Genomic DNA, 24,140 nt, shown 5'->3' with positions numbered 1-24,140 from the left:
ATTTTGACATATTGGAAGATGACATGGAGCTGAAAAAATACTACAGGTATAAATGGAAACTACAGTTTATTTCTGTTATTTCCTGTGATAGTGTTTGTACACTCGCTCATGATAACTGTTCATTCAGCTGCTGTTTCTGTCTGCTGGACATCTTTAGCTTTCAGTAAGGATGCATTCATAGATCAGCACATCTTTTTGAACCACATTTCTTATGAGACTCAGAGTTTACATTTTGGAAATGTGGTGAGACCTGGGGTAGAAAGAGACTGAAGCCAGCTTCAACCTCGGCAGTTTTGTGTGTGTCTGAAGCAGAAAGATAAGAACTGTGTGGCCAACTCATCACACACATAATCCTGAATCAGAAAAACAGCATCAAGTGTTGTAATTGTGAAACACAGAAGTGTGATTTATATCAAAGTCACTTTTATTGTCAAGGACCATATACGTACAGTCATACACAAGAATTTGAAATTGCAATCCTCCCATGGCCCCCAGTGTACACTAAAACAATATAAAGATAAAAGGATAAAAATAAAATAAAAGTTTTATGCACAACACAATACAATACTATACAGTTATTTAAACAGCAGTGTCCAACACAATCATAGTGATTGTGGACAAGTTTGTGTGCAAGTGGGGGTGGGGCGGTCAGTGAAAAAGTAATAGTGTTGGGTCAGAGTTCATATGTTTGGGGGGTGGGGGGTTCAGAGGAAAGAGGTTAATGCAGGTCTGGAGTTCGCGTGTGAGAGCAGGGAGTGAATTCAGCATCCTGACAGCCTGATGGATGAAGCTGTCGCTCAGTCTGCTGGTTCTGGCCCGAAGGCTGTTCAGTCTCCTTCCTGATGGCAGCAAACTGAAGAAGGTGTTGGACGGATGAGTGGAGTCACCTGTGATGCAGATAGGGTTGCCAACCGTCCCTTAAAAAACGGAATCGTCCCGTATTTAGAAACAAAAGTACACGTCCCGTATTGAGCTAATAAGGGACGCACTTTGTCCCGTAATACAGTGAGAATCAAAAGTAGTCTATAAATGTTAATGGAATTAACGCTTTGTTTGAAAACATAATTCCCAGCCCCTCTCCTGCTTTGTGACCAATGAGCTGACAGCACACTTATGACAATTCGAGTATGACAATTCAGATTACCGCTCATCTCATTGGTCGAGGAAAGGTCGCTTACGGAGAAAATACCGGAAGACAACAGATGACCACAACAAGAAGCATGGCCAACAGGGAAACAAACGCCGACACTGCGGTGCAAGTCTCGGACGACAGTACACCTGGGCAGTAAAGCTGGGCAGACACTGTGCGATTTTTTCAGTCACGTTATTCAGCTCCTGCTCAAACTGCACGATTGACGCGCAGGGGTTAGAAGTTGGTAGGTCACGATGCAGGTCTCACACTATACCGCCCGATGCTCTGATGCGACCTGAGTGCTCACACTGTGCGTCCATAAAATGAAGGTTATAACAGAAAATCTGTCGCTCGCTCTCTCTGTCTTTCACTCACACAGACACGCACACCACCAACATCAACTTTGCTAAATTGCTAATGAAAAACATGATCAGGCAGCTGTGATTGAGCAGCAGTGTAAATCCAACTATTTTCACGGTTGTTGTGGTCGTGATAATTTTGTGATGCCACATCGAAAAGGCTCGGATGAGCTTTCCAAAGTTCTACAAGTTGTGCCTCCATCGCTTGTGTCCAGTTCACACGCTGCACAGCTGTGCTGCTCCATCTTTTTCACCGACGTTTACGTGTTTGCGCGTGAGCAGTGTTAGCGGCTCACGAGCGATTGATATCGGGAGCTGGTCGTGAGGTGTTAATCGCTTCTCGTTACCCCACGTATACTACACGATGCACGATGAAGGCCCAAATCGGGCCGATCACCAAATCGGTCGCACGACTCAAAAATCGGCTCAAACTGGGCCAAAAATCGCACAGTGTAAGCCCAGCATTAGAGCAGCAATGTTTGTTTGTTCAGACAAAGAAAAAAAAGCTGCAAAAGTACAGGGAGGAATGGGAAAAGGAAAACACCTGGCTGGGAAAATGCACGATAACACCTTTAAAGCGCACTGCACTGTGTGCCGGCGCACTTTTTCCATAGGCATGCTTCTAGTGGTGGGCACATGAAGCACATGAGGGGCGTGAAAGCTCCGAGAACCCTTAACCAATTTTTTGTCCACCAGGCCACGGCAGAAGCAGATATGGTATGTAAACACTGGTTTGTTTGTTTTTTCAAACCCTCTGGTTAAGGTTAATATGGGCATGTGCAGTGAATATCAGCGCTATGTGGCCAGAAGTGTGATAATATAATTTATTTTGTGTAATAAACAACTGCAAGGATAGATGATTACAACAAATAGATGACTAATACATAAAAGTAATACATAGATTAATAATGATGATGAGTTATGATGCGTAATCATGGGAACAAGTGGGTTTACAAACAGGAGCAGCTGATTAGCATTAGAAAAGCTGAAATAATACCTCAACTGAAGCTAAATGCACTATATGTGCACTGTTACAAGAATATTTTTTGTTCTATTAATTTATATAATTTTAAGTTAAGCAGGACAGAGTTCTTTTAAAGAAAGATTTACTTATATTCTCAAAAGTTAAGCATGACAGGCTTCTGTTTAAGAAAGAGACCTGTTTTACTGTGTTAATGTTGTCATTTTGAGCTAAAAATAAATGGCTAAATGATCATTTGTTTCCCATATGGTCATATCACAAAGAATATGCATCTGCTTAAATCAAATTCAAGTCAAATGGTTAAAAAATAATTTCACACACAAAAAAAGAGCTACAAAATTCACCACACTGGGAAGGGTGAACTGGGTTGCCCGGCCCTGGCCACGAGGTGTCTCTTATTTATTTTTCAGGGAGTTGGCAACCCTACATAGCAGCCACCCAGCCCAGCTCTAGAATTTTCTTTTCCTCCCTTGATCTGATGAGGAGTGTTGTTCTTGTGCCCACTGCCAGCTGGAAACTTGGGTACATTTAATATGAGCCGCTGTAGATAAGTTTATGAAACATTTGTACTTGAAACTGATGTTTTAATGTGTTGTTAGACAGAGAAGTCATGAGCCGAATCCGACAGGCATTGGCCATTGCATGAACTCCTCTGGGGAGTTAGCTTGCAGCACATGTTCAAATTGAATGTTCTGGGTCTTATTATGCTGCAACGAGATTCAAATCCACAACTGCGATGTTTTTGTTAAGGAAGAAAGCTAAATGTTCTAAAATATGTGAATGAAGTTATTACTGGGCTGGATAGCAGACTGTTAGCAAGCTAGCAGCTAAGGAAACCTGGCTACCTTTCCAATATGGCGGCTGATACAAGGTCAAATATCAAGATTATGTGCTTTTGCCTAAGAAAATTTGGTTAACAGCATTTATTTTTTCTGTTAATATTTTTTATATGGACCAGCCTGTACCTTTATGATGTTAAGACTGCTAGATGAGCTGTTAGTGACACTGAGTTAGTCATGACTATGCTTTCTGTGTTTTTTCCCTCCCCTTTTGGTATCCTGTTCCTGCTGGATGAACCACTTCATGATAGTCCTCATCTGATGACTCCGCTGCGCTATCCTGCCTGGTAGATTCTCTTTGCTGCAGGTGTATGCTTCTGCCAGCTGGATGCTGTTACTGGATAGTACACTGTTCCAATGGAGCGGTAGGAACAAATTGAAACACACTAAAAGAAAAGGGTTATTGTTTAAAATTGTGTTTTAATAAATGTGTTAATGTTAATTAAGTGTTCATTGTGTGCTGGAGGTCCTACTGGTCCTATGGTGGAGCAGCTACTACCTCTCCTTTAAGAAACTTGCCTCTGATGGGATACAGATATTTGGGACACATTTCAATTCTTGTAAGGGTTTAAAAAATACACAAACTTGGAAGAGTTGACTGGATTTGTACAAAATGAGATGGCTGGCAATGGAAAGATGCAATTCGATTGTTACATGTTTAACTCTTTAAAGCCGGTCGGAGCGGGCACGCTCTGTTTTGCGTAACTATTTTTAAATCCCTGTTGAACCGGGAACCGCGTAAGCTAGCGCAATAATTTTTTTGCATATGAAACCAGAGGAGTTGTACTTACATCTTATGCCATCAGCTTGTCCTAGGTCACGGTTTCCTTCCACATACAGCTTTGCAAAAATTGCATAAAAAGCGCTTGCAGTAACAAAAACATAATATTCCAGAAACACGCTTTGCCGATCCGATCAGCTGTTCGTATTCCAGATGTATTTAATTTTCAATCAAGATGGCAGAGCTGTAATCATGCTCTAAAATTATATATTGTAATATGACAATTGTAAAGTTACTTAACCTGTGAGTCCTTGGTAAAGACATTCTCTTCAAAGTGAACGCTGCAAAGATGAGATGCAAGTTTCAAGTACATCCTTCTTATGTTAGCTAGCCACTAGTTCAGTCTCTGTGCTACACCATCACCTACAGGACAACTGCAAAACAACAACAACAACAACAAAGAACAAAAAAACAAAACATGTAGTTAAGATGATGGTTTTTAATTAGCTGCTGTAAAACAATGTAATAACAATAAATAAATGCAACATGACATTAACTGCTTTTTAGGTAAGTACTTTATGTACTTTTGGAGAACTGTTAGATCATCCATGTTTTCTACAGTCATTGGTTTGCTGGACAAAGTGGCCCACCCGAGGGGTTCCCTGCCATTGACCAGCAAGCCACCCTGGCTGAGGATCATCTGATTGCCAGGGCAGAAGGAGCAGAGCATGCCAGGCAGTCATGGAGGTACAGCATCCTAATAAGGTGTCAAGGGGGTATACACCAGGCTTTGGTGGACACGGGCTGCGCACAGCTCCTGGTTCACCAAACCCCGCTTTGCCCCGGGACATTATTGGTGTTGCAGTGGGTGGAGGTTACATGTGTACATGGGGGCATTCACAGACAAAACACATGGAATAAAGGCTGCAGTCAGTTATATTTTATCTCAGATAAACTAGTCAGTGTTTATTAGTGTTTGCTCAACTAGAAGTTTTCATAGTAGCATCCACACATCAAGTCTTTAAACAAATAATGAAAGGATAATGAAAGAAAGTTTAATGTGAAATTACTGAATTATATGAAATATTATGGCTTTGTCTGCCAGAGTGTTTTTCTTTAAACTACTTGGAACACTTTTACTGGCAGTCAGTGATGTCACTAAAAGGCAAGCTTCTTATGTTGTGTTGCCATAGTCTCCGGAGTTTACTTTTAAAGCTCACTTACAGAACTGACTTATACAGCTTAGTTAGAAAAGTCAAGCATCCAGACATTTGAAGGACTATTCACTCATTAAGGTGACATTTTCTATTTTAAAAGTTCTCAAAAAATTAAAATGAAAAAGGAAACAAGAAAAGTTACGACTGAGGCAGATAAGAAAGATCCAGGAGATCAAGGTAAGTAAAATAATAAAATCAAATCCTGGTAAAATCCAAATCCTAGAAACGTTGACACTGTGTGAATCGTTTTTAGAGCAATTGAATCATATGTTTGATTGAAAATAGCTTTAATACAAGATGTCTAATCAAAGAAAGGTTACTGGGGCACTTTGTCTTTTGGTAAAATAATGTGACAGGTTTATTCTTGGACTCAACAGTAAAAACAGAGCAACAAGTGTCATCAAGATCTAAGACTTAGTAAACCTAGTATCAATTCGCACTGGTCAGTTTTTTTATCCCAAGAATAAACTTGTGATAATTTAAGCAAAAGCAATTTCAAATTCTTTGCCAAACTGCTTCCAGTCCTGATGTCGGGACTCTTTTTCACCACTGTGTTGTTGTTGTTTATAGATTGTAAGAGCAGGACTGCTAAAAGAAAGGCCAGTCCTGAAAAGAAGACCCCAATAAAAAGGAGGAGGGTCGCTGAGCAGGCTGGTCCTTCCACCAGCTCAGATGTGGTGAAAGGAGTGAAGCGCAAGGTTGTGCAAGATGAAGAGGGCACAACAAAGAAAGCAAAGAAGGCTAAACTTCTCCACCACATGAGCGGTGACAAGGAGCAAGCATCCTCCTTGTTGGACTCTGGTAAAGGTAGGCTAATTAGTTGAATAAGGGGGTAGATTAAGTGTGGTTGCTAGGTTTAAGATATTAGTGTTTAGTGTTTGTGTCTATCATCCAGTGAGCTGATGTGCTTTTGGTGTTTTCCACATCTCCAGACTTGAACAACAAACAGGTGTGCGCAAAACATGGCAAAAGAAAGGCCACGGGAGACAACAGAGAGTCACCCAAGAAAAAAAAAAGGAATGTGGACCAGGACAAAAAATCAGTGGCAGACCAAAAACGTAAGTAGCAAGCAGCTTGGGTTTTATATTCAGGGGAAGGGCAAAAGGAACATTTAGGCTACAGAGGAGAGTAATTTGTGTCACAGCTGTAATAAAACAAGATTTGTTGTTTTGTCTGTTCAGGTGAATTCCAAGCCAGATATGTGGAGGAGCACCAGCTCGGAGAAGGAGGCTGCGGAGCAGTGTTTGCTGGCTACCGGATAGAAGATCGTTTTCCAGTAAGTGTTCAGATGATGGTAGTAAGACAGGCAGTAACGCAGATAATGGATAATATCGTAAACTGAGACGTCTGCTGTGTTTCCACCTTTCATTATGTCATACTGAGGAAATGCTCACCAATGCTCTGTGTCTTCTAGGTTGCCATCAAACACATTCCCAAAAATAAAGTCTACTGCAAAGTGGCGGTAAGCGTCCAACACTTGAATCAGTTTTACATTACTGGATTGAATGCGGCGTTCCTCATCATCCACTTTGTTGTAACATTTCAGGATGAAAGCGGGAAGAAGCTCTCAGTGGAAGTGGCCATTATGGTTAAACTTGCAGGTGAAGCAGAAGGGTCAGTGGGAATATCTGCACCTGTGTCCTTGCTGGAGTGGTTCGACCTTGGCAAAGAGCTGATCCTGGTGCTGGAGAGACCTGTCCCCGCTGTGGACCTGCAAAAATACAAAGCAGAACATGGAAGAACTTTGACAGAGGACAAGGCCAAGGTAGGTTGACTGGGAGAGCCTTAGACTGTACAGCATTCAATCAAGGCAGAAAAGCATTAACTCATTATTGTGTTTTTCATCTTTTCCAGGTCATTCTGAAGCAACTAGTTGATGCTGTAAAGGAACTTGAGGATAAACACATCTTTCATCGGGACATCAAGGGACCAAACATTCTGATTGAGACCGGCTCAGATGTGCCTCGAGTTCGCATCATTGACTTTGGACTGAGCTGCTTTGTTAAGCAGCGATCTCTGTATCGCATCTTCTATGGTAACATATTCTGCTCCTGCTTTTCACAGATGTAACAATTTGTGTCTTTTGTTTTAGAAGAAATTGCAATTGTGTCTGTTTGTTAGGCACTCCTCTTCACATCCCTCCCGAGTGGTACATTAGGAGCTGCTACAGGTGTGGACCCACCACGGTGTGGCAAATGGGAGTGGTGTTGTATGAAGCGCTTCATGCACAATACTTTAGTACCGCGAGGTTCCTCACAAAGAAACTGAGCATCAAAAAGCGTCTGTCCACAGGTAAGAAAACTTCACACTTCCAGATTCACTGATGCCTTGGATCACTAGAACTATCATCTTCATCTTTTTGATCTTTTCTTTCTTTCAAGAATGCCGGGATTTCTTGGACGCATGTTTAGCTTTAGTCCCGGAGAAGCGCCCAACACTGGAGGAGCTCCAGCTTCACCCCTGGCTAAGATAACACACACAAACACACAATTCACACCTTATCATATAAGTATGATACGTTGTAGTAACTTCCTTCCTTTTTTCTGTTGGACAGGAATAGATAGAATGGGTCAATCTTAAAAAATAAATAAATAAAAGTTTAGCTTTTTTGGAGTTCCTGTAACCCCCCCAGCCATCCCAGGAAAGGGGATCTCTCTTTGAATGGGCTTTCCCGAGGTTTCTTCCCATCGATCTGGCCCCCTGGGGAGTTTTTCCTCGTCTTCATAGAGAGCTTGGGCTGGGTCAGGAGCTCCATCAAAACTGTCTTTATTTGATGACATTAAAGTCATCAAATAAAGATGTGTTTTACTTAAAGTAAAATTGGATCAGAATAAAACTTGTTTAATTCATCTTTGCTGAGGATTCTCCTTCATTACTATTTTGTTTTGTTTTTTTGTTTTGTTTTGTTTTTACCCATGGTGCATTTTGACAAATAAGAAAACTGAATCAGGTTAAAGTGTGCACAAAGACAGTCACACTGCAAATGATCTGAAGACTTGCATCTGTTGCTCTAACCCCCAACTAGTTTAGACAGATTTCCTGGTTCTACCAGAGGTTTTTTCCTTCAAGAAGGGAGTTCTTCCTTCCCACTGTTGCTGAGTGTTTGCTCATAGTGGGTTGTAAAAGCATAAAAGTTAATAAGAGGCATTCATAGCAGAGTTATCACAGCGGGAACTATATAGCTTAAGTGTACAATTTCTACAGGACAAATTATAACTTCATTATGTATAAAAGCTCCTGTGGATAATTACTCCTATTTGTAACTTTACACAAGAGAAAGTTTGCTGTCACACTATTTATAACAGGTTGGATTTTGTCCTCTGAGTTGAGCCTTTGGTTGCAGTTTATTGAAGAATTTCCTCTAAAGTAGCTGTTGATAAAGATTTAAAGTCCTGTTTATATACAGAAATATGCTTTAGTTCATGTTTTTTACATGTCTGCCTCAGTGGATCAGTAGAAGATCTGGCACAGGAAACTAGATGATGAAAAAAGGGTACGAATACACATATATATATATATCTATATAGATACAGATATATATACACACACACACACAGGTTGCAACATAGTATTTTCATTTTTTCTTAGCATTTCTTTAACGTCTTGGTGCAAAAGAATACCTGCATTTGTGTGTAAAGAAATGTTACATATATACTCAAAACAGTTGGAAAAAAGAACTACAAATTTGGAAAGGAATTTATTCATGTTCTTACTCATAGATGGAGTACATGGTTTAAAAAACACTGAGGAAACAGATATGAGGCGGCTGTATCAACATAAAAACATTAATACAGTTAAAAATGAATAAAAAGTTGCACGCTTAAACTTATTTCTCTACAGTTTGTACAATTAATCCATGTAACAATAGGTTCTCTCTTAATATAGTAGTTAATTAAAATATCTTTACATAAAAATACATTTTTAAGTATTCTCCGGTGGAAGTCTGTTGTGGCTTATGTTTCTAAATGACACAACCATAAAGCAGCCCACAGAATATACAAATATGTCTTTGATAAGTGAATGTTGGCTCCCACAATGGCCTGTTAAATTATTGCAAAAATAATTTACTGCATAATATGTCAGATTAGAACATGTTATAAGCACAAACTGAAGGGGAAACAATAAAAACAAAAATAAAAATACTAAATTAAGTTAAAGGATATTTCTTACTATACTATATAATTGTATAATGTTGCGTTTGATTGCAAATGAAAACCCACCAAGAAAAAAAGAAAGAAAGAAAAAGAGAGAATAGAGTTTAATTTATTCAAAACACATTCTTTTCTTTTATTTAAGCTGTAGCGAGATTCAAATGGACAAAAGAGAAAGAAAAATATTACAGATTTGTTTTATTAATCATGAATAAACTTTATTATACACAACTCTAAATTTCAGTTGGTCTTAGTCAGATGTGTTTTTAATTAAATCCTGCAACACTGTGCTCGCTGCCATCACTTTATAGCTTAGTGTGCAATTCAAATATATACTTATTACAATATTTTTCCCCCTTAACTCTCAACTCGCGTTTTTAAAATGTCTGTGATCATATTTGTCCGTTGACTTCTGTCTGGGCCTCGAACGATTCATCAGACAGGTTGGCAGCCTCCAACTGATGCTCCAGACTTTCATCATCGCCTCTATTCTGATCAACTCTTATCTTAAACTTAGTGATGAACTCATTACTGGCCAGCGCGCCCTCCTTTTTAGGGCATGTGGGCTTTGATAACAGCCGGCTTTCCAGTCGCTCTGCAAAGAAAATTCACAAAACATTTCTTATTTGGTAAGCTTGTTAACAAATTTTAGTTCAGTTTTGCTGAAAGTTATAGCATGCATCAGGTAAGAAGCAATTGGTTTTTAAAAAGCATATACATTCCCCAAAACATTTTTATTATGTGCATTCTGGAGAATAAAAGATTGTACACAATTTCCCTTTTTAAAGTAAAAAGATTATTAAGTCTAATTCTTACTTATTCAGTAGATTAAAGTATTGAAACATCATTATTCATAAAATATGCACATTACAAAATTAAAGTTATTCAAAAATTACTCAAGTACTTACTCCAATACTCACATTATTCAAGTAAATTTAATTTTTGCCAATGTAATGTCACATAAAATCTTAATCTGAATAAGGGATTTGAACCCCACTGTCACGGCCAGGGGATCAGCAGGCCGCTGACTAGTAGTGTTCGCTCTCTCGCCAGGGCGGAACTCATGGTGGGTTCACGCCCTCGGGCCACGCCCCTCTGAAGAGGAAACACCTGGGCCTCATCAGTGCAGCCAGCATTTAAGCCAGGGAGTGGCTTCTACTCATCGCTGGATCGTTGTGTGTGACTGGCGTCAGTGCAGCCCGGCTCTGAGCAAGTTCTCTTTTGCTTCCCTGTGCAAAACCTCTAACGTGTGTTTCCTTCTGTACATAGATCCCCTGGACCCGACTCTGCATTCCCCGAGCGGATTCCCTTTTTGTGTGAGTGTTTGGAGAGGAGCAAGTGTCTTTTCCCTACCTGGATTTCCCCGGAGCCTTTTCCCTGTCACCGCTTTGTATATAGCACTATCCCCTGCACTGTTTGTATATACACCTGGTGGAACTGTAATAAATACTGACTGTGCCTCTGAGTCCTGCGTGTGAGTCCTCAAGCGAACCGTGACACCCACACAGATGAGAGCTTAGCAGTGAAGCTCTCTCTTAAAGGGACGTCCACACACTGTCTGGGGATAGTCTCACCACCCGATCGTTGGGGGGGGTCCTCTGTGCGGGGGTGAAGGTCTGTGCCTCAAAGCGAGCGAAGAATTTGTTTAGCTCATCCGGTAAAGACATGAAACCAATATTAAATTCAGTTCTTTTGAACTTGAACTTCTTATTTGTAAATATGTGTACAAATGGTTGGTTTTTTGTACTGTTTTTATCAATAAATCTCAGCAACAAAGGACCTACACCCATGTGTGTTGATTTCTCCCTAAGATGGCAAACTGAAACACTCCAAGTTGGTGACTTTTGGAGATTTATTTCCCTGGATGATTGAGAATGCATCAAGATGAAACACAAAAGGAAGTTCACAGCTTTTAGCAGCTCCCCCACCCCCTCATCCACACACCCCCACTCCCCTCCCTCCAGAATTCCCAGCTAACAACCCAATTTACATATGAATGACTAGCCAATTTAGCTTCCACTTGGCTGAAGCTAAAGCTTAGCTAAAAGCCTACCAGCCATTTGGCTGGTGGCGGGTTTTAAAGGTAGAAAGGTAGAAGCCTGGGACTCCTAGTGTTAAATGAACGATAAACAAAGGCCAAGAAAACTGAGTTAAACTCCTGAGTCTACTATATATTTGCACTATGAATAAATGAATTGTTAAACTTTAACTGGGTCAGACTTGTTACTGCATGCTGTAACCAAACATACCACACCCTGTATCAACTGATTGGCTCTTGGTCGCTCTGTAAGAATATTTCTTTAGCGCCTCCCTTCACAGATGTGTCTGTATCAGGATGGGTCTAAACAACATGGTGTAAATGCAGTTGCTGGTGAGCCTCATTTCCTGTAGGAGGTGAACAAGAGCAGAGATCTGTTTCCCTTCAGAGCACAGAGGTTGTTTCTGTTCAGAGGAAGTGAAACTGTCGGACAGTCACTGAGAGACGGTGAAACGGCACAGCACATGAATCAAATGGATCAAACAAAAATCTGCTGTTCAGTCTGTTTGGATCTACTGAAGGATCCGGTGACTATTCCCTGTGGACACAGCTACTGCATGAACTGTATTAAAAGCTTCTGGGATGAAGAGGAAAAGAAGAAAATCTACAGCTGCCCTCAGTGCCGGAGGACTTTCACAGCAAGGCCTGTCCTGGAGAAAAGCACCATGTTAGCAGATTTAGTGGAGGAGCTGAAGAAGACTGGACTCCAAGCTGCTCCTGCTGATCACTGCTATGCTGGACCTGAAGATGTGGCCTGTGATCTGTGCTCTGGCATGAAGCTAAAGGCTGTGAAATCCTGTCTAGTGTGTTTGGTCTCTTACTGTGAGAAACACCTTCAGCCACATTATGATGTGGTTCAATTAAAGAAACACAAGCTGGTGGAGCCCTCCAAGAAGCTCCAGGAGAACATCTGCTCTCGTCATGATGAGGTGATGAAGATGTTCTGCCGTACTGATCAGCAGAGTATCTGTTATCTCTGCCCTGTGGATGAACATAAAGGCCACGACACAGTCTCAGCTGCAGCAGAAAGGACTGAGAGGCAGAGAGAGCTGGAGGTGAGTCGACAAAACATCCAGCAGAGAATCCAGGACAGAGAGAAAGATGTGAAGCTGCTTCAACAGGAGGTGGAGGCCATCAATCAGTCTGCTGATCAAACAGTGGAGCACAGTGAGAAGATCTTCACTGAGCTGATCCATCTCATCCAGAAAAGAAGCTCTGATGTGAAGCAGCAGATCAGATCCCAGCAGGAAACTGAAGTGAGTCGAGTCAAAGAGCTTCAGGAGAAGCTGGAGCAGGAGATCACTGAGCTGAAGAGGAAAGATGCTGAGCTGAAGCAGCTCTCACACACAGAGGATCACATCCAGTTTCTACACAACTACCCCTCACTGTCAGCACTCAGTGAGTCTACAGACTCATCCTGCATCAATATCCGTCCTCTGAGGTATTTTGAGGATGTGACAGCAGCTGTGTCAGAGGTCAGAGATAAACTACAGGACATTCTGAGAGAGGACTGGACAAACATCTCACTGACAGTCACTGAAGTGGATGTTTTACTGTCAGACCCACCAGAGCCAAAGACCAGAGCTGGATTCTTAAAATATTCATGTGAAATCACACTGGATCCAAACACAGCGTACAAACAGCTGTTATTATCAGAGGGGAACAGAAAAGTAACAGTAGTGTATCAACAACAGTCTTATTCTGATCATCCAGACAGATTCACTGGATCGTGGTCGGTCCTGAGTAGAGAGAGTCTGACTGGACGTTGTTACTGGGAGGTGGAGTGGAGAGGGGGAGGAGTTGATGTAGCAGTCGCATACAAGAATATCAGCAGAACAGGGAGTGATTGTAGATTTGCACGTAATGACAAATCTTGGTCATTAGAGTGTTACAACAACAGTTTTACATTTTGGTACAACAACATCCAAACTCGTGTCTCAGGTCCTCGTTCCTCCAGAGTAGGAGTGTACCTGGATCACAGAGCAGGTATTTTGTCCTTCTACAGTGTCTCTGAAACCATGACTCTCCTCCACAGAGTCCAGACCACATTCACTCAGCCGCTCTATGCTGGACTTTGGCTTTACTATAATTATGGAGACACAGCTGAGTTGATTAAGCTCAAATAGACTGACGTCTTTCATATTTTGGGTTTAAATCTGTGTTTTAGTTTCATTTTATTTTCTCTCCATCATTTCTGCACAGAGATCAGCTGTCAGTCAAACATTATGGGTGGTACCTCCACATCTTCTAGTTGTTCTCTTGATGTTTCTGAGTTTTTAAAGGAGATCTTTCCTGTGACTGTTTATGGAGGCTATCACTGCTCATCATCATTTTGATTTACTAAAATATTTCTCCACATGAAAATGTAAACTTCTCTATCCTCTAAATGTTTCTGTAATATTTGTCTTGAAAAATGTCGACATTTCTCTTTATGAGTATGGCAGACCATGTGTGTGTGTTTGTGTTTGTTTTTGTCAAAATCATCAAACAAATGAGGAAAAACTGTGATTTTAATGAATGAATTCATATATTGTGTTGATGTTTTATTGTGTGAATAAACTGGAAGGTTTGACTATAAATCAAACTTTGAACAAAGTCTTTTCTTCTGTCTTCATTCCAGGATCTCACTCAAATCTGACGCAGAAAATATGAAACTAATCTGAGAGAATAACTGAAGCAGTTTTCCTCCTGAAGCATCACAAAGTTCAGAGTTCATGTTTAGAGCAGAAGATTCAGCAGTCGCTCTGTGACCTTTCAACTTTCTTCACTAAAACAGCTTCATTACAGAGAAACAAGTCACATTTTCTTGATGTTCTTAAGTTCTTTAAAATGTTTTTAATGGTCCTTGAATGCAGCATCAGTGTCGCAGGTTTAAAAGGTCACTTTCTGTTGTGTTCAAAGATTTCCTTCAGATATGGTCTTTAATCAGTAAAGCCAGTGATACAGCAGTGTCATTAGCTGTGTTATTGGCACCAGGCTGTGTTTATGTATGTATTTAATTCTGTCTGAGGATGTCTTCAGCATGAAATGATCATTTGCTCAGCTGCTGTGTCTCATCTCTTATCAGACATTGGTTGGAACAGAGTTTTGTTGCTGACCATCTGACAAGAGGGTGAAGAAAAGCTTCAGGCTTCATTTGGACACTACGTTGGACAGAAGTCTCCACAAAAATGACTCAGAAACACAAATATTATCAATGAAAGTCCAAATGTCAAAAAGGGGTCATACATGATGCTGAGAAATGTCCTTGAACATTTGAACATGAGTCAGAGGGTTGTCAGGTTTCTACACTGCATCGTGGCATCAAGCCTGAGATGTCTGTGGAAACAAGTATGGAGGACACAAATGCACAGACGCAGTCGAGCTGTTTACTGCTGATGAGGAAGGAAAATAGTCTGTTGGATATTAAAGCAGCATTTATTAGAGTAAGAACAGATACTTGTGTCCTTCATTTGATCCCCGTCAATTTACAGAAGACTTAAGGACCCTTTGACTTCTAACATACAGCTGCATGTTTACAATTATTTATTTATTTATTTCTAGCAAAGCGAGACTTTACTGATTAAAGACATATAATCAGACATATTACTGTTACTCTCTGAAAAAGTCTCACATAAAGCAGATTTATCACAAGCAAACATCAAGACACATCCTTCATGGCTTAAAGTTGCAGTGGGACTCTTTCGCCATCTGGTGGTTGTAACAGTTATGACAACTGTTCCTGCATATATGTCCCTCCTCAGTGTGAAGAAGACTGGACTCCAAGCTGCTCCTGCTGATCACTGCGTGTTCCTCCTGTGTCTAAAATCTATTTCCATTATGAATCAGGAAACTGTTTGCACCAATCATAAAGCCAATAAAATACGTCACACACTAAGAAATAACAAAAAGGAATTGTGCATTTCAAGGAGATTTTTCCCTCGTTTTTTGAAATCATAAGAATACAAACTAATGCAAGACTGTCATGTTTTCATAAGTTTGTAGAGACACTGTTCTGTTGTATTCTAGGACATCAGTCACTTTTTAAATGCATGCTACTCCTCATCATCATCAGCATCATCATCATCAGCACCCATGACCTCCTTTTAGTCTTTGTTTTGTTATTTTTCAGAGTTCAGGAGACGTTCTTATGGTATTTCCACAGTGTACAAGTACTGTTTAGAGCCTTTACCTAAAAGAAAAGAGTAAAGTACAAAGTAGATTTACTCACTGCAGGAAAATAATGCCTCAATCTGATATATTGTCTTATATGACAAACTGAAAGTGATGCATCAAAGTGTAAGCAGCATTTTCCTGTTACAGCTGGTCTAGATGGAACTGATCTGATCTCCTTTATGTGCAGGTAGATATCCAGTGGGTTTGCTAAGGGTCACAGATGAGGGGCTGTGTGAGATGTTTAATGGGAAAGGAAATAAAACCATTGTTCCAGACCTGCAGCTAAGATACTCGAGTATCTTCAAATATGAAGCTGAGTATTACTTCCATACTTTCCTCCACTGCTGATGACCTTGTTACCTGCTGCTCCCTGTTAATGATCAGCCTCAGTTCTGATAGTAAACTGTTGGCTCTCTGGGGGGAAGAAAGAAGTTTGTATTTGTTTAAGATACAATGAAATCATATTTTGACATATTGGAAGATGACATGGAGCTGAAAAAATACTACAGGTATAAATGGAAACTCCAGTTTATTTCTGTTATTTCCTGTGATAGTGTTTGTACACTCGCTCATGATAACTGTTCATTCAGCTGCTGTTTTTGTCTGCTGGACATCTTTAGCTTTCAGTAAGGATGCATTCATAGATCAGCACATCTTTTTGAACCACATTTCTTATGAGACTCAGAGTTTACATTTTGGAAATGTGGTGAGACCTGGGGTAGAAAGAGACTGAAGCTTCAACCTCGGCAGTTTTGTGTGTGTCTGAAGCAGAAAGATAAGAACTGTGTGGCCAACTCATCACACACACAATCCTGAATCAGAAAAACAGCATCAAGTGTTGTAATTGTTAAACACAGAAGTGTGATTTATATGTGGTTTTACTGATGGTTAACACAGTCGCACAAACACCTGAAACTGATCAAAATATAAAACAACATATTAAACATAAATATGTGCCAGTTACCAGAACTTATATGTGGTTTCACTGAGGTTTAATTCTGCTCAGTTTATCAATACTCACTCATACAAAAGTTTGTTATGTTTTATTGATTATTTGGCTTTAGGTTTTCCAGTTTTCCAGCTGCTGCTGTTTAATGTTTGCCTGGGAAAAGAAATTCCAGTTAGTGTGGGAAGTTTGGTTAAGCTGGTGGAAAACAATACTGTTACACTGACCTTTTGGATAAGATTGTCTTACCTGTGGTTTCTCTGATGTGCACGACAAAACAGTCTCCATCAATCAATCATGTGGTCAGAAGAATCTGTGCTTACCTTGCAGGAATGTTTTAAATTTACAGATTGGGAAGTTTTTATTCAGTCTTGATGCTTTGGTGGATGTTAGCTCATATGCAGTTTTTGTAAAGACATGATTATACCCCTTAAGCGTGCTAAAGTGTACCCTAACAATAAGCCATGGGTCACCAAATGCATCAAATCCTGTTTAAGGAAAAAGAGACAGGCTTTTAAAGAGGGGGCTGTTACTGACTTTCAGGCAGTCACCAAAGACTTGAAAATCGAGCTCTTGAAAGCAAAACAGATCTACAAAAACCTTCTTGAAAGAAAATTTGCTGCAAAACGTTTTGAGTCTGCCTGGACTTGTATGAAAACCATATCAGGGTTTCAAAATCCCCAGAGCAGCAGTCAGATCATTGTAGACGGTTTTAAGTCAGACAGAGATTTGAATATGCTTGATGCTCGTTTTAGTTCTTCTGAACTGAAACAGAAACTGAAAGTTACTCAACACTTCATCACTGAACTCAGCGATGTCCAAAAGGCCTTTCATACAGTTAATGTGAACAAGAGCCAGGGCCCTGATAACATTAGTGCCGCCTAATTAAATCTTGTGCTAAAGAGCTCAGTCCTAAATTTCAGGTTATTTTCAATAAATCCTTTCAAATACAAAATGTGCCCTCGCTTTGGAAGGAAGCTGTCGTCGTTCATGTCCCTAAATCTAGTCGTCCAAACGTCCTGAATGACTTCAGGCCTGTTGCCTCACCTGAGTTGTCATGAAAGTCTGAAAAAATCATCAGAAATGTGATTATGGAAGAGATTGAATATCAGCTGGATCCAATGCAGTTTGCGCACAGGCCCAACAGAGGAGTGCAGGACGCGCTTTGGACTAAATCTGATTCTTAAACATGTAGAGAGTAAAGGGACTTTTGCAAGACTTCTTTTCATTGATTTTTCTTCTGCTTTTAATACAATACAGCCCCATATTTTAATGAAAAGACTTTTAGAAGAGTTTGAAATCAGGAAAAACCTGGTTTGCTGGATTTTAGATCTTTTAACTGACAGGTCACAAAGAGTGAGAATAAATGGGGTTCTGTCTGACCCAGTGTTCTCCTCCACAGCTTCTCCTCCAGGGTGTCTCTTATCGCCCTTATTATTCATTCTCTTTACAAACACGTGTCAGAGCAGATATGAAAACAGGGCCATCATTAAATTTACAGATGACTTTGTTATTGTCAGCTTACTGAAAGAGGGTGAAACTCACCATAGTCCAATCATTGATGGCTTTGTTCAGTGGTGGGAGGAGTCTTATCTCCAATTGAACATATCTAAAACAAAAGATAGGGTTATTGATTTTAGGAAGCAACTAAATGGGCACAGAGTCACTTTAATTAAAGGTCAGAAAATAGAGCAAGTGCAATCATATAAATATCTTGGGACCATAATCAATGAAAAACTGAACTTTTATTGCAAATCGGTCTGTAAAAAGGGTCACCAGTGCCTTTACTGCCTCAGGAAACTTGCTCATTTCCACATTGAGCGAAAGATTTGAACTTTGTTTTCTTGTTCTTTTATTGAGTCTGTTTTATCTTTTTGTTTGGTGCCATGGTTCAGTCAGACCTCTGTCACAGAGAAAAATTGACTGAATTAGTGAGTGAGATGGTCCAGTCGTCTGATAGATGAGTCACAGGCCTGTTTAGACTCCCTGTACTCTAAACAGGTACCACAGATGGCTTAATCAATCCTTAAAAATGGTTGCCATCCTCTACGGGGTGGATTTAGCTTCTTTCTTCAGGACGGAGGTTTCTAGTTCCAAGATGCAGGACAAAGCATTATAAAAACAGCTTTGTCCCTGCTGCTGTCACTGAACTCAATAAGAATTGTTTTTGATTTGATTCATTTTGTTTAATTACTAAATATGTGTTTTGTCAGGTTTCATTAGGTGTGTGTGTTTGTGAAGGGAGGCCAAATGCTATCATTGTTCTGTAAAGCAAATTTACCTGTGGGTATAAATAAAGTAACCTTAACTTAAAGCTTATAGGAGGTTGTGAGGTCACTGCCTCCACCTGATTATGTAATTAACCAGCAGACTGGTACGTTTATATATAATATACTATAAGTTATATCATTATAATTATGTGTACATCATATTTCTTATGTACATTTTAGACCTGGGAGCAGAAATGCTGATGAACTGGTTTTTATTCAGGAACAGGCAGAGCGTCCTCTCTTCCTGGCTCCATGTCTATAATTATGTCACACACTGATTCGCTCTCACAAAACCACCAAAACACAGCACAAATCCCACCAATGGTTCAATTCCTTATAAATCTTTGAATCAGGTACTGAAGCAGTGACGTGCTGAATGAAGCTTCAGACGTCATTGATCACGTGACTCTGTTCAGTCAAACCAAGCCTCAGCACAGCGTTTCTGAAGCAGTGTGTTGATTTTTTGACACACGTGCCGGAGCTTCAGCTTCAAACGGGCCGTCACCATCAGAGTTGCTGGAACCATGTCCCACTACTGGCTACTCTGTTTTATTCTGTGTTAAGTTTTTGAATGTGAATTTTCTGTGTTAAGAATAACAAAGAAAATGTAATGAAGTGATTTTAAAGTTTAAACTTTGTGTTAAATCTTGTGAGTCAGAGAGAGAGAGATGAGGTGTGGGTGCACATCAGATGATCAAATGTCAACAACCTGATTGGCCCAAGTGTGAAGATGTGACGTCCAGTGAGGGAAGGGGGGAGAAAGGGTGAGCAGGTATAAAAGTGAGGTGAAGAAGAGATTCGGGGTTCTTCCCTTTTGTCCTCTGTGAGATGAGCAGTTCAGAAGTTTGGATCTAAGAGGTTCACAGTTAAAATTCCAGCAGAGACGCTAAAAGGAGAACCACAGTCCAACCTGTGAATGTTTTTAACCCTTTGTGAAACAACAAAGGCATAAATATGATCATATCAATATTATCTACTGGGTCAGACTCATAGGATCAGGGATTAGAACTCCTTTTATCAGAGAGATGAAATCTACTTCCTGTACAGGGTTTTTTTGTGGGCCTACCGATCGACAGAAACTAGAGTCAATAAAAAAACTGGACATTGGCTCAATGTGTGTGTGGCACAGGCAAACAAGGACTGAGCGCTGTGTAGTCCCACATAAAGTCAGACACCTGGTCACCCTAGGTGGACCATGGCATGGTCTATATGGAGGACACAGACACTGCTGAAAACATGACTCTGTCTGGTTTAGATGATCAAATGTATTTACTTTAGGAGGCTGTGGCTCAGAGTACATTCACATAATGCCTTTGAATAAATGTAAAAAGCTGGTTTTTCTCCTGCTTTGATTTCTTTGTCCAGGTAGAAATTCTGCTTTTTGCCTCTAAAATCTGAAACAGTTTGAAACAAAGTTTGGCGCTCTAATCCTCTCTGTGTTTGTCCTTTGGTCAGATGGTGATATTGAATGAAATATTCCAGTATTCAGTAGCTCAGCAGCTTTGTAACATGTGGTTTTGCACACTGTTCAAACCTCAGATGTTTGTGTAAACAAGTGTGGAGGACACAAACTGACGGGGGGAGGAACGACATTTACTGTTGATGTGTCTGACATTTAGTCTCCATGAGTTCTCATAAGACTGAAGAACTCTGTGATCTCTAACATGCAGCTGTATGTTTTGAAATCATGTGTCTCATTCTCTGGACTTTACTAGACAACGAGTGAAGAACATGTAACGAATATCATCTTTAAAGTGATGAATAATAACTCTGCCTCTGTGTCATAAAAAGATCGTACTTCTGAAAGGTCAGAGGGCAGCATCCACTCTGGGTTTACACAGTTTTGCAGCTTTAGCTCTTCTGAAGTTCAGCACCTGCTTTTTCAACCAATCAGAAGCCAGTATTGTAAAGAGTTCATATTTCATTTTATGCAATTGAATAATTTTGAATGTTTAGGTGAATATTTATATTTAGAGTATTTTCTCGATCAGTGTCTTCAGTCCTGACCCTGAGTGCGTACGTTTAAAAATAAAGTGATATAACTTCTTTTACATTACTGTGAACTTCTTGTACAGTTTGACAGCTGATTGTTGTCGTGTTTGTCGTCATATGAAGATCGTTTCCTAAAGAGGGCTGAACAGTCATTTAGCCTCTGGCTCCATCCATGAATCTGATGTTTGCTGTATAATCTGTGCTGTTAATAGTGTAATGGAACATATAATTTGCACATATAATTTCATATGTAATTATGATGATCTTTACCCATTAAGATTTTAAATGAAACGATAAACAAAGGCCAAGAAAACTGAGTTAAACTCCTGAGTCTACTATATATTTGCACCATGAAGAAATGAATTGTTAAAGTTTAACTGGGTCAGACTTGTTACTGCATGCTGTAACCAAACATACCACACCCTGCATCATGTGATTGGCTCTTGGTCGCTCTGTAAGAATATTTCTTTAGTGCCTCCCTTCACAGATGTGTCTGTATCAGGATGGGTCTAAACAACATGGTGTAAATGCAGTTGCTGGTGAGCCTCATTTCCTGTAGGAGGTGAACAAGAGCAGAGATCTGTTTCCCTTCAGAGCACAGAGGTTGTTTCTGTTCAGAGGAAGTGAAACTGTCTGACAGTCACTGAGAGACGGTGAAACGGCACAGCACATGAATCAAATGGATCAAACAAAATTCTGCTGTTCAGTCTGTTTGGATCTACTGAAGGATCCGGTGACTATTCCCTGCGGACATAGCTACTGCATGAACTGTATTAAAAACTTCTGGGATGAAGAGGAAGAGAAGAAAATCTACAGCTGCCCTCAGTGCAGACAGACTTTCACAGCGAGGCCTGTCCTGATGAAAAACACCATGTTAGCAGATTTAGTGGAGGAGCTGAAGAAGATTGGACTCCAAGCTGCTCCTGCTGATCACTGCTATGCTGGACCTGAAGATGTGGCCTGTGATGTCTGCACTGGAAGAAAAATGAAAGCCTTCAAGTCCTGTTTATTCTGTCTGGCATCTTACTGTGAGAAACACCTTCAGACTCATAATATTGTTGCAGCTTCATTCAAGAAACACAAGCTGGTGGAGCCCTCCAAGAAGCTCCAGGAGAACATCTGCTCTCGTCATGATGAGGTGATGAAGATGTTCTGCCGTACTGATCAGCAGAGTATCTGTTATCTCTGCTCTGTGGATGAACATAAAGGCCACGACACAGTCTCAGCTGCAGCAGAAAGGACTGAGAGGCAGAGAGAGCTGGAGGTGAGTCGACAAAACATCCAGCAGAGAATCCAGGACAGAGAGAAAGATGTGAAGCTGCTTCAACAGGAGGTGGAGGCCATCAATCAGTCTGCTGATCAAACAGTGGAGCACAGTGAGAAGATCTTCACTGAGCTGATCCATCTCATCCAGAAAAGAAGCTCTGATGTGAAGCAGCAGATCAGATCCCAGCAGGAAACTGAAGTGAGTCGAGTCAAAGAGCTTCAGGAGAAGCTGGAGCAGGAGATCACTGAGCTGAAGAGGAAAGATGCTGAGCTGAAGCAGCTCTCACACACAGAGGATCACATCCAGTTTCTACACAACTACCCCTCACTGTCAGCACTCAGTGAGTCTACAGACTCATCCAGCATCAATATCCGTCCTCTGAGCTACTTTGAGGATGTGACAGCAGCTGTGTTAGAGGTCAGAGATAAACTACAGGACATTCTGAGAGAACAATGGACAAACATCTCACTGACAGTCACTGAAGTGGATGTTTTACTGTCAGATCCACCAGCAGAGCCAAAGACCAGAGCTGGATTCTTAAAATATTCATGTGAAATCACACTGGATCCAAACACAGCAAACACACATCTGTTATTATCAGAGGGGAACAGAAAAGCAACAGTAATGAAACAACAACAGTCTTATTCTGATCATCCAGACAGATTCACTAGATGGTGGCAGGTCCTGAGTAGAGAGAGTCTGACTGGACGTTGTTACTGGGAGGTGGAGTGGAGAGGGGAAGGAGTTGATGTAGCAGTCGCATACAAGAATATCAGCAGAAAAGGAGAGGGTAATGAATGTAAATTTGGATGTAATGACAAATCTTGGTCATTAGATTGTAACAACAACAGTTATACATTTTGGTACAACAACATCCAAACTCCTGTCTCAGGTCCTCAGTCCTCCAGAGTAGGAGTGTACCTGGATCACAGAGCAGGTATTTTGTCCTTCTACAGCGTCTCTGAAACCATGACTCTCCTCCACAGAGTCCAGACCACATTCACTCAGCCGCTCTATGCTGGACTGTCGCCTTATTATTATGGAGCCACTGCTGAGTTGATTAAGCTCAAATAGACTGAAGTCTTTCATATTGTGGGTTTAAATCTGTGTTTTAGTTTCATTTTAGTTTCTCTCCATCATTTCTGCACAGAGATCAGCTGTCAGTCAAACATTATGGGTGGTACCTCCACATCTTCTAGTTGTTCTCTTGATGTTTCTCAGTTTTTAAAGGAGATCTTTCCTGTGACTGTTTATGGAGGCTATCACTGCTCATCATCATTTTGATTTACTAAAATATTTCTCCACATGAAAATGTAAACTTCTCTATCCTCTAAATGTTTCTGGAATATTTGTATTGAAAAATGTCGACATTTCTCTTTATGAGTATGGCAGACCATGTGTGTGTGTTTGTGTTTGTTTTTGTCAAAATCATCAAACAAATGAGGAAAAACTGTGATTTTAATGAATGAATTCATATATTGTGTTGATGTTTTATTGTGTGAATAAACTGGAAGGTTTGACTATAAATCAAACTTTGAACAAAGTCTTTTCTTCTGTCTTCATTCCAGGATCTCACTCAAATCTGATGCAGAAAATATGAAACTAATCTGAGAGAATAACTGAAGCAGTTTTCCTCCTGAAGCATCACAAAGTTCAGAGTTCATGTTTAGAGCAGAAGATTCAGCAGTCGCTCTGTGACCTTTCAACTTTCTTCACTAAAACAGCTTCATTACAGAGAAACAAGTCACATTTTCTTGATGTTCTTAAGTCCTTTCAGATGTTTTTAATCGTCCTTGAATGCAGCATCAGTGTCGCAGGTTTAAAAGGTCACTTTCTGTTGTGTTCAAAGATTTCCTTCAGATATGGTCTTTAATCAGTAAAGCCAGTGATACAGCAGTGTCATTAGCTGTGTTATTGGCACCAGGCTGTGTTTATGTATGTATTTAATTTTGTCTGAGGATGTCTTCAGCATGAAATGATCATTTGCTCAGCTGCTGTGTCTCATCTCTTATCAGACATTGGTTGGAACAGAGTTTTGTTGCTGACCATCTGACAAGAGGGTGAAGAAAAG

The 24,140-nt window shown here is 40.4% G+C and overlaps 2 protein-coding genes across 10 annotated transcripts; both read left to right on the top strand.

The window, feature by feature from the left end:
- The first annotated feature begins 1,136 nt into the window (after window positions 1-1,136).
- LOC309694540 (serine/threonine-protein kinase pim-2-like) lies at window positions 1,137-11,186 on the top strand. 9 transcript variants are annotated; one of them, XR_014272896.1, is made up of 11 exons: window positions 1,137-2,208; window positions 3,564-3,677; window positions 4,655-4,780; window positions 5,821-6,057; window positions 6,183-6,308; window positions 6,432-6,526; window positions 6,665-7,015; window positions 7,105-7,285; window positions 7,372-7,542; window positions 7,632-10,589; window positions 10,671-11,186. XR_014272896.1 is itself a non-coding variant. In XM_082514712.1 (11 exons), the coding sequence occupies exons 4-11, from the start codon at window positions 4,762-4,764 to the stop codon at window positions 7,721-7,723; spliced, it is 1,272 nt and encodes a 423-aa protein (XP_082370838.1). In that variant the 5' UTR covers window positions 1,137-1,376; window positions 2,188-2,208; window positions 3,564-3,677; window positions 4,655-4,761; the 3' UTR covers window positions 7,724-11,186. The 9 variants fall into 9 exon arrangements, 8 of the variants coding, with proteins under 8 accessions (XP_082370838.1, XP_082370837.1, XP_082370836.1 ...); XM_082514712.1 differs by having other exon boundaries at window positions 1,137-1,376; window positions 2,188-2,208; window positions 7,632-11,186; XM_082514711.1 differs by having other exon boundaries at window positions 1,137-1,376; window positions 2,106-2,208; window positions 7,632-11,186.
- A 522-nt stretch (window positions 11,187-11,708) lies between these two features.
- On the top strand, window positions 11,709-23,612 carry LOC309694733 (uncharacterized protein). The gene is made up of 2 exons (XM_082514941.1): window positions 11,709-13,562; window positions 21,443-23,612. The coding sequence occupies exons 1-2, from the start codon at window positions 11,904-11,906 to the stop codon at window positions 23,141-23,143; spliced, it is 3,360 nt and encodes a 1,119-aa protein (XP_082371067.1). The 5' UTR covers window positions 11,709-11,903; the 3' UTR covers window positions 23,144-23,612.
- The last annotated feature ends 528 nt before the right edge of the window (window positions 23,613-24,140 follow it).

This window comes from Aulonocara stuartgranti (assembly GCF_965226115.1).
Source record: "Aulonocara stuartgranti genome assembly, chromosome: 18".
Lineage (NCBI taxonomy): Eukaryota > Metazoa > Chordata > Actinopteri > Cichliformes > Cichlidae > Aulonocara > Aulonocara stuartgranti.
The sequence above is the reverse complement of the archived record's forward strand: the minus strand, read 5'-3'. Positions and strand labels throughout refer to the sequence as shown.

Excerpts from the sequence above, each read along its gene's own strand:
- LOC309694540 (XM_082514713.1), top strand. Across the intron at positions 6,058-6,182 it reads CTTGTTGGACTCTGGTAAAG|ACTTGAACAACAAACAGGTG; the intron begins GTAGGCTAATTA and ends CCACATCTCCAG. Across the intron at positions 7,286-7,371 it reads TCTGTATCGCATCTTCTATG|GCACTCCTCTTCACATCCCT; the intron begins GTAACATATTCT and ends TCTGTTTGTTAG.
- LOC309694733 (XM_082514941.1), top strand. The coding sequence starts at position 11,904 with ATGAATCAAATGGATCAAACAAAAATCTGCTGTTCAGTCTGTTTGGAT. Across the intron at positions 13,563-21,442 it reads CTGAGTTGATTAAGCTCAAA|TCACTGAGAGACGGTGAAAC; the intron begins TAGACTGACGTC and ends ACTGTCTGACAG.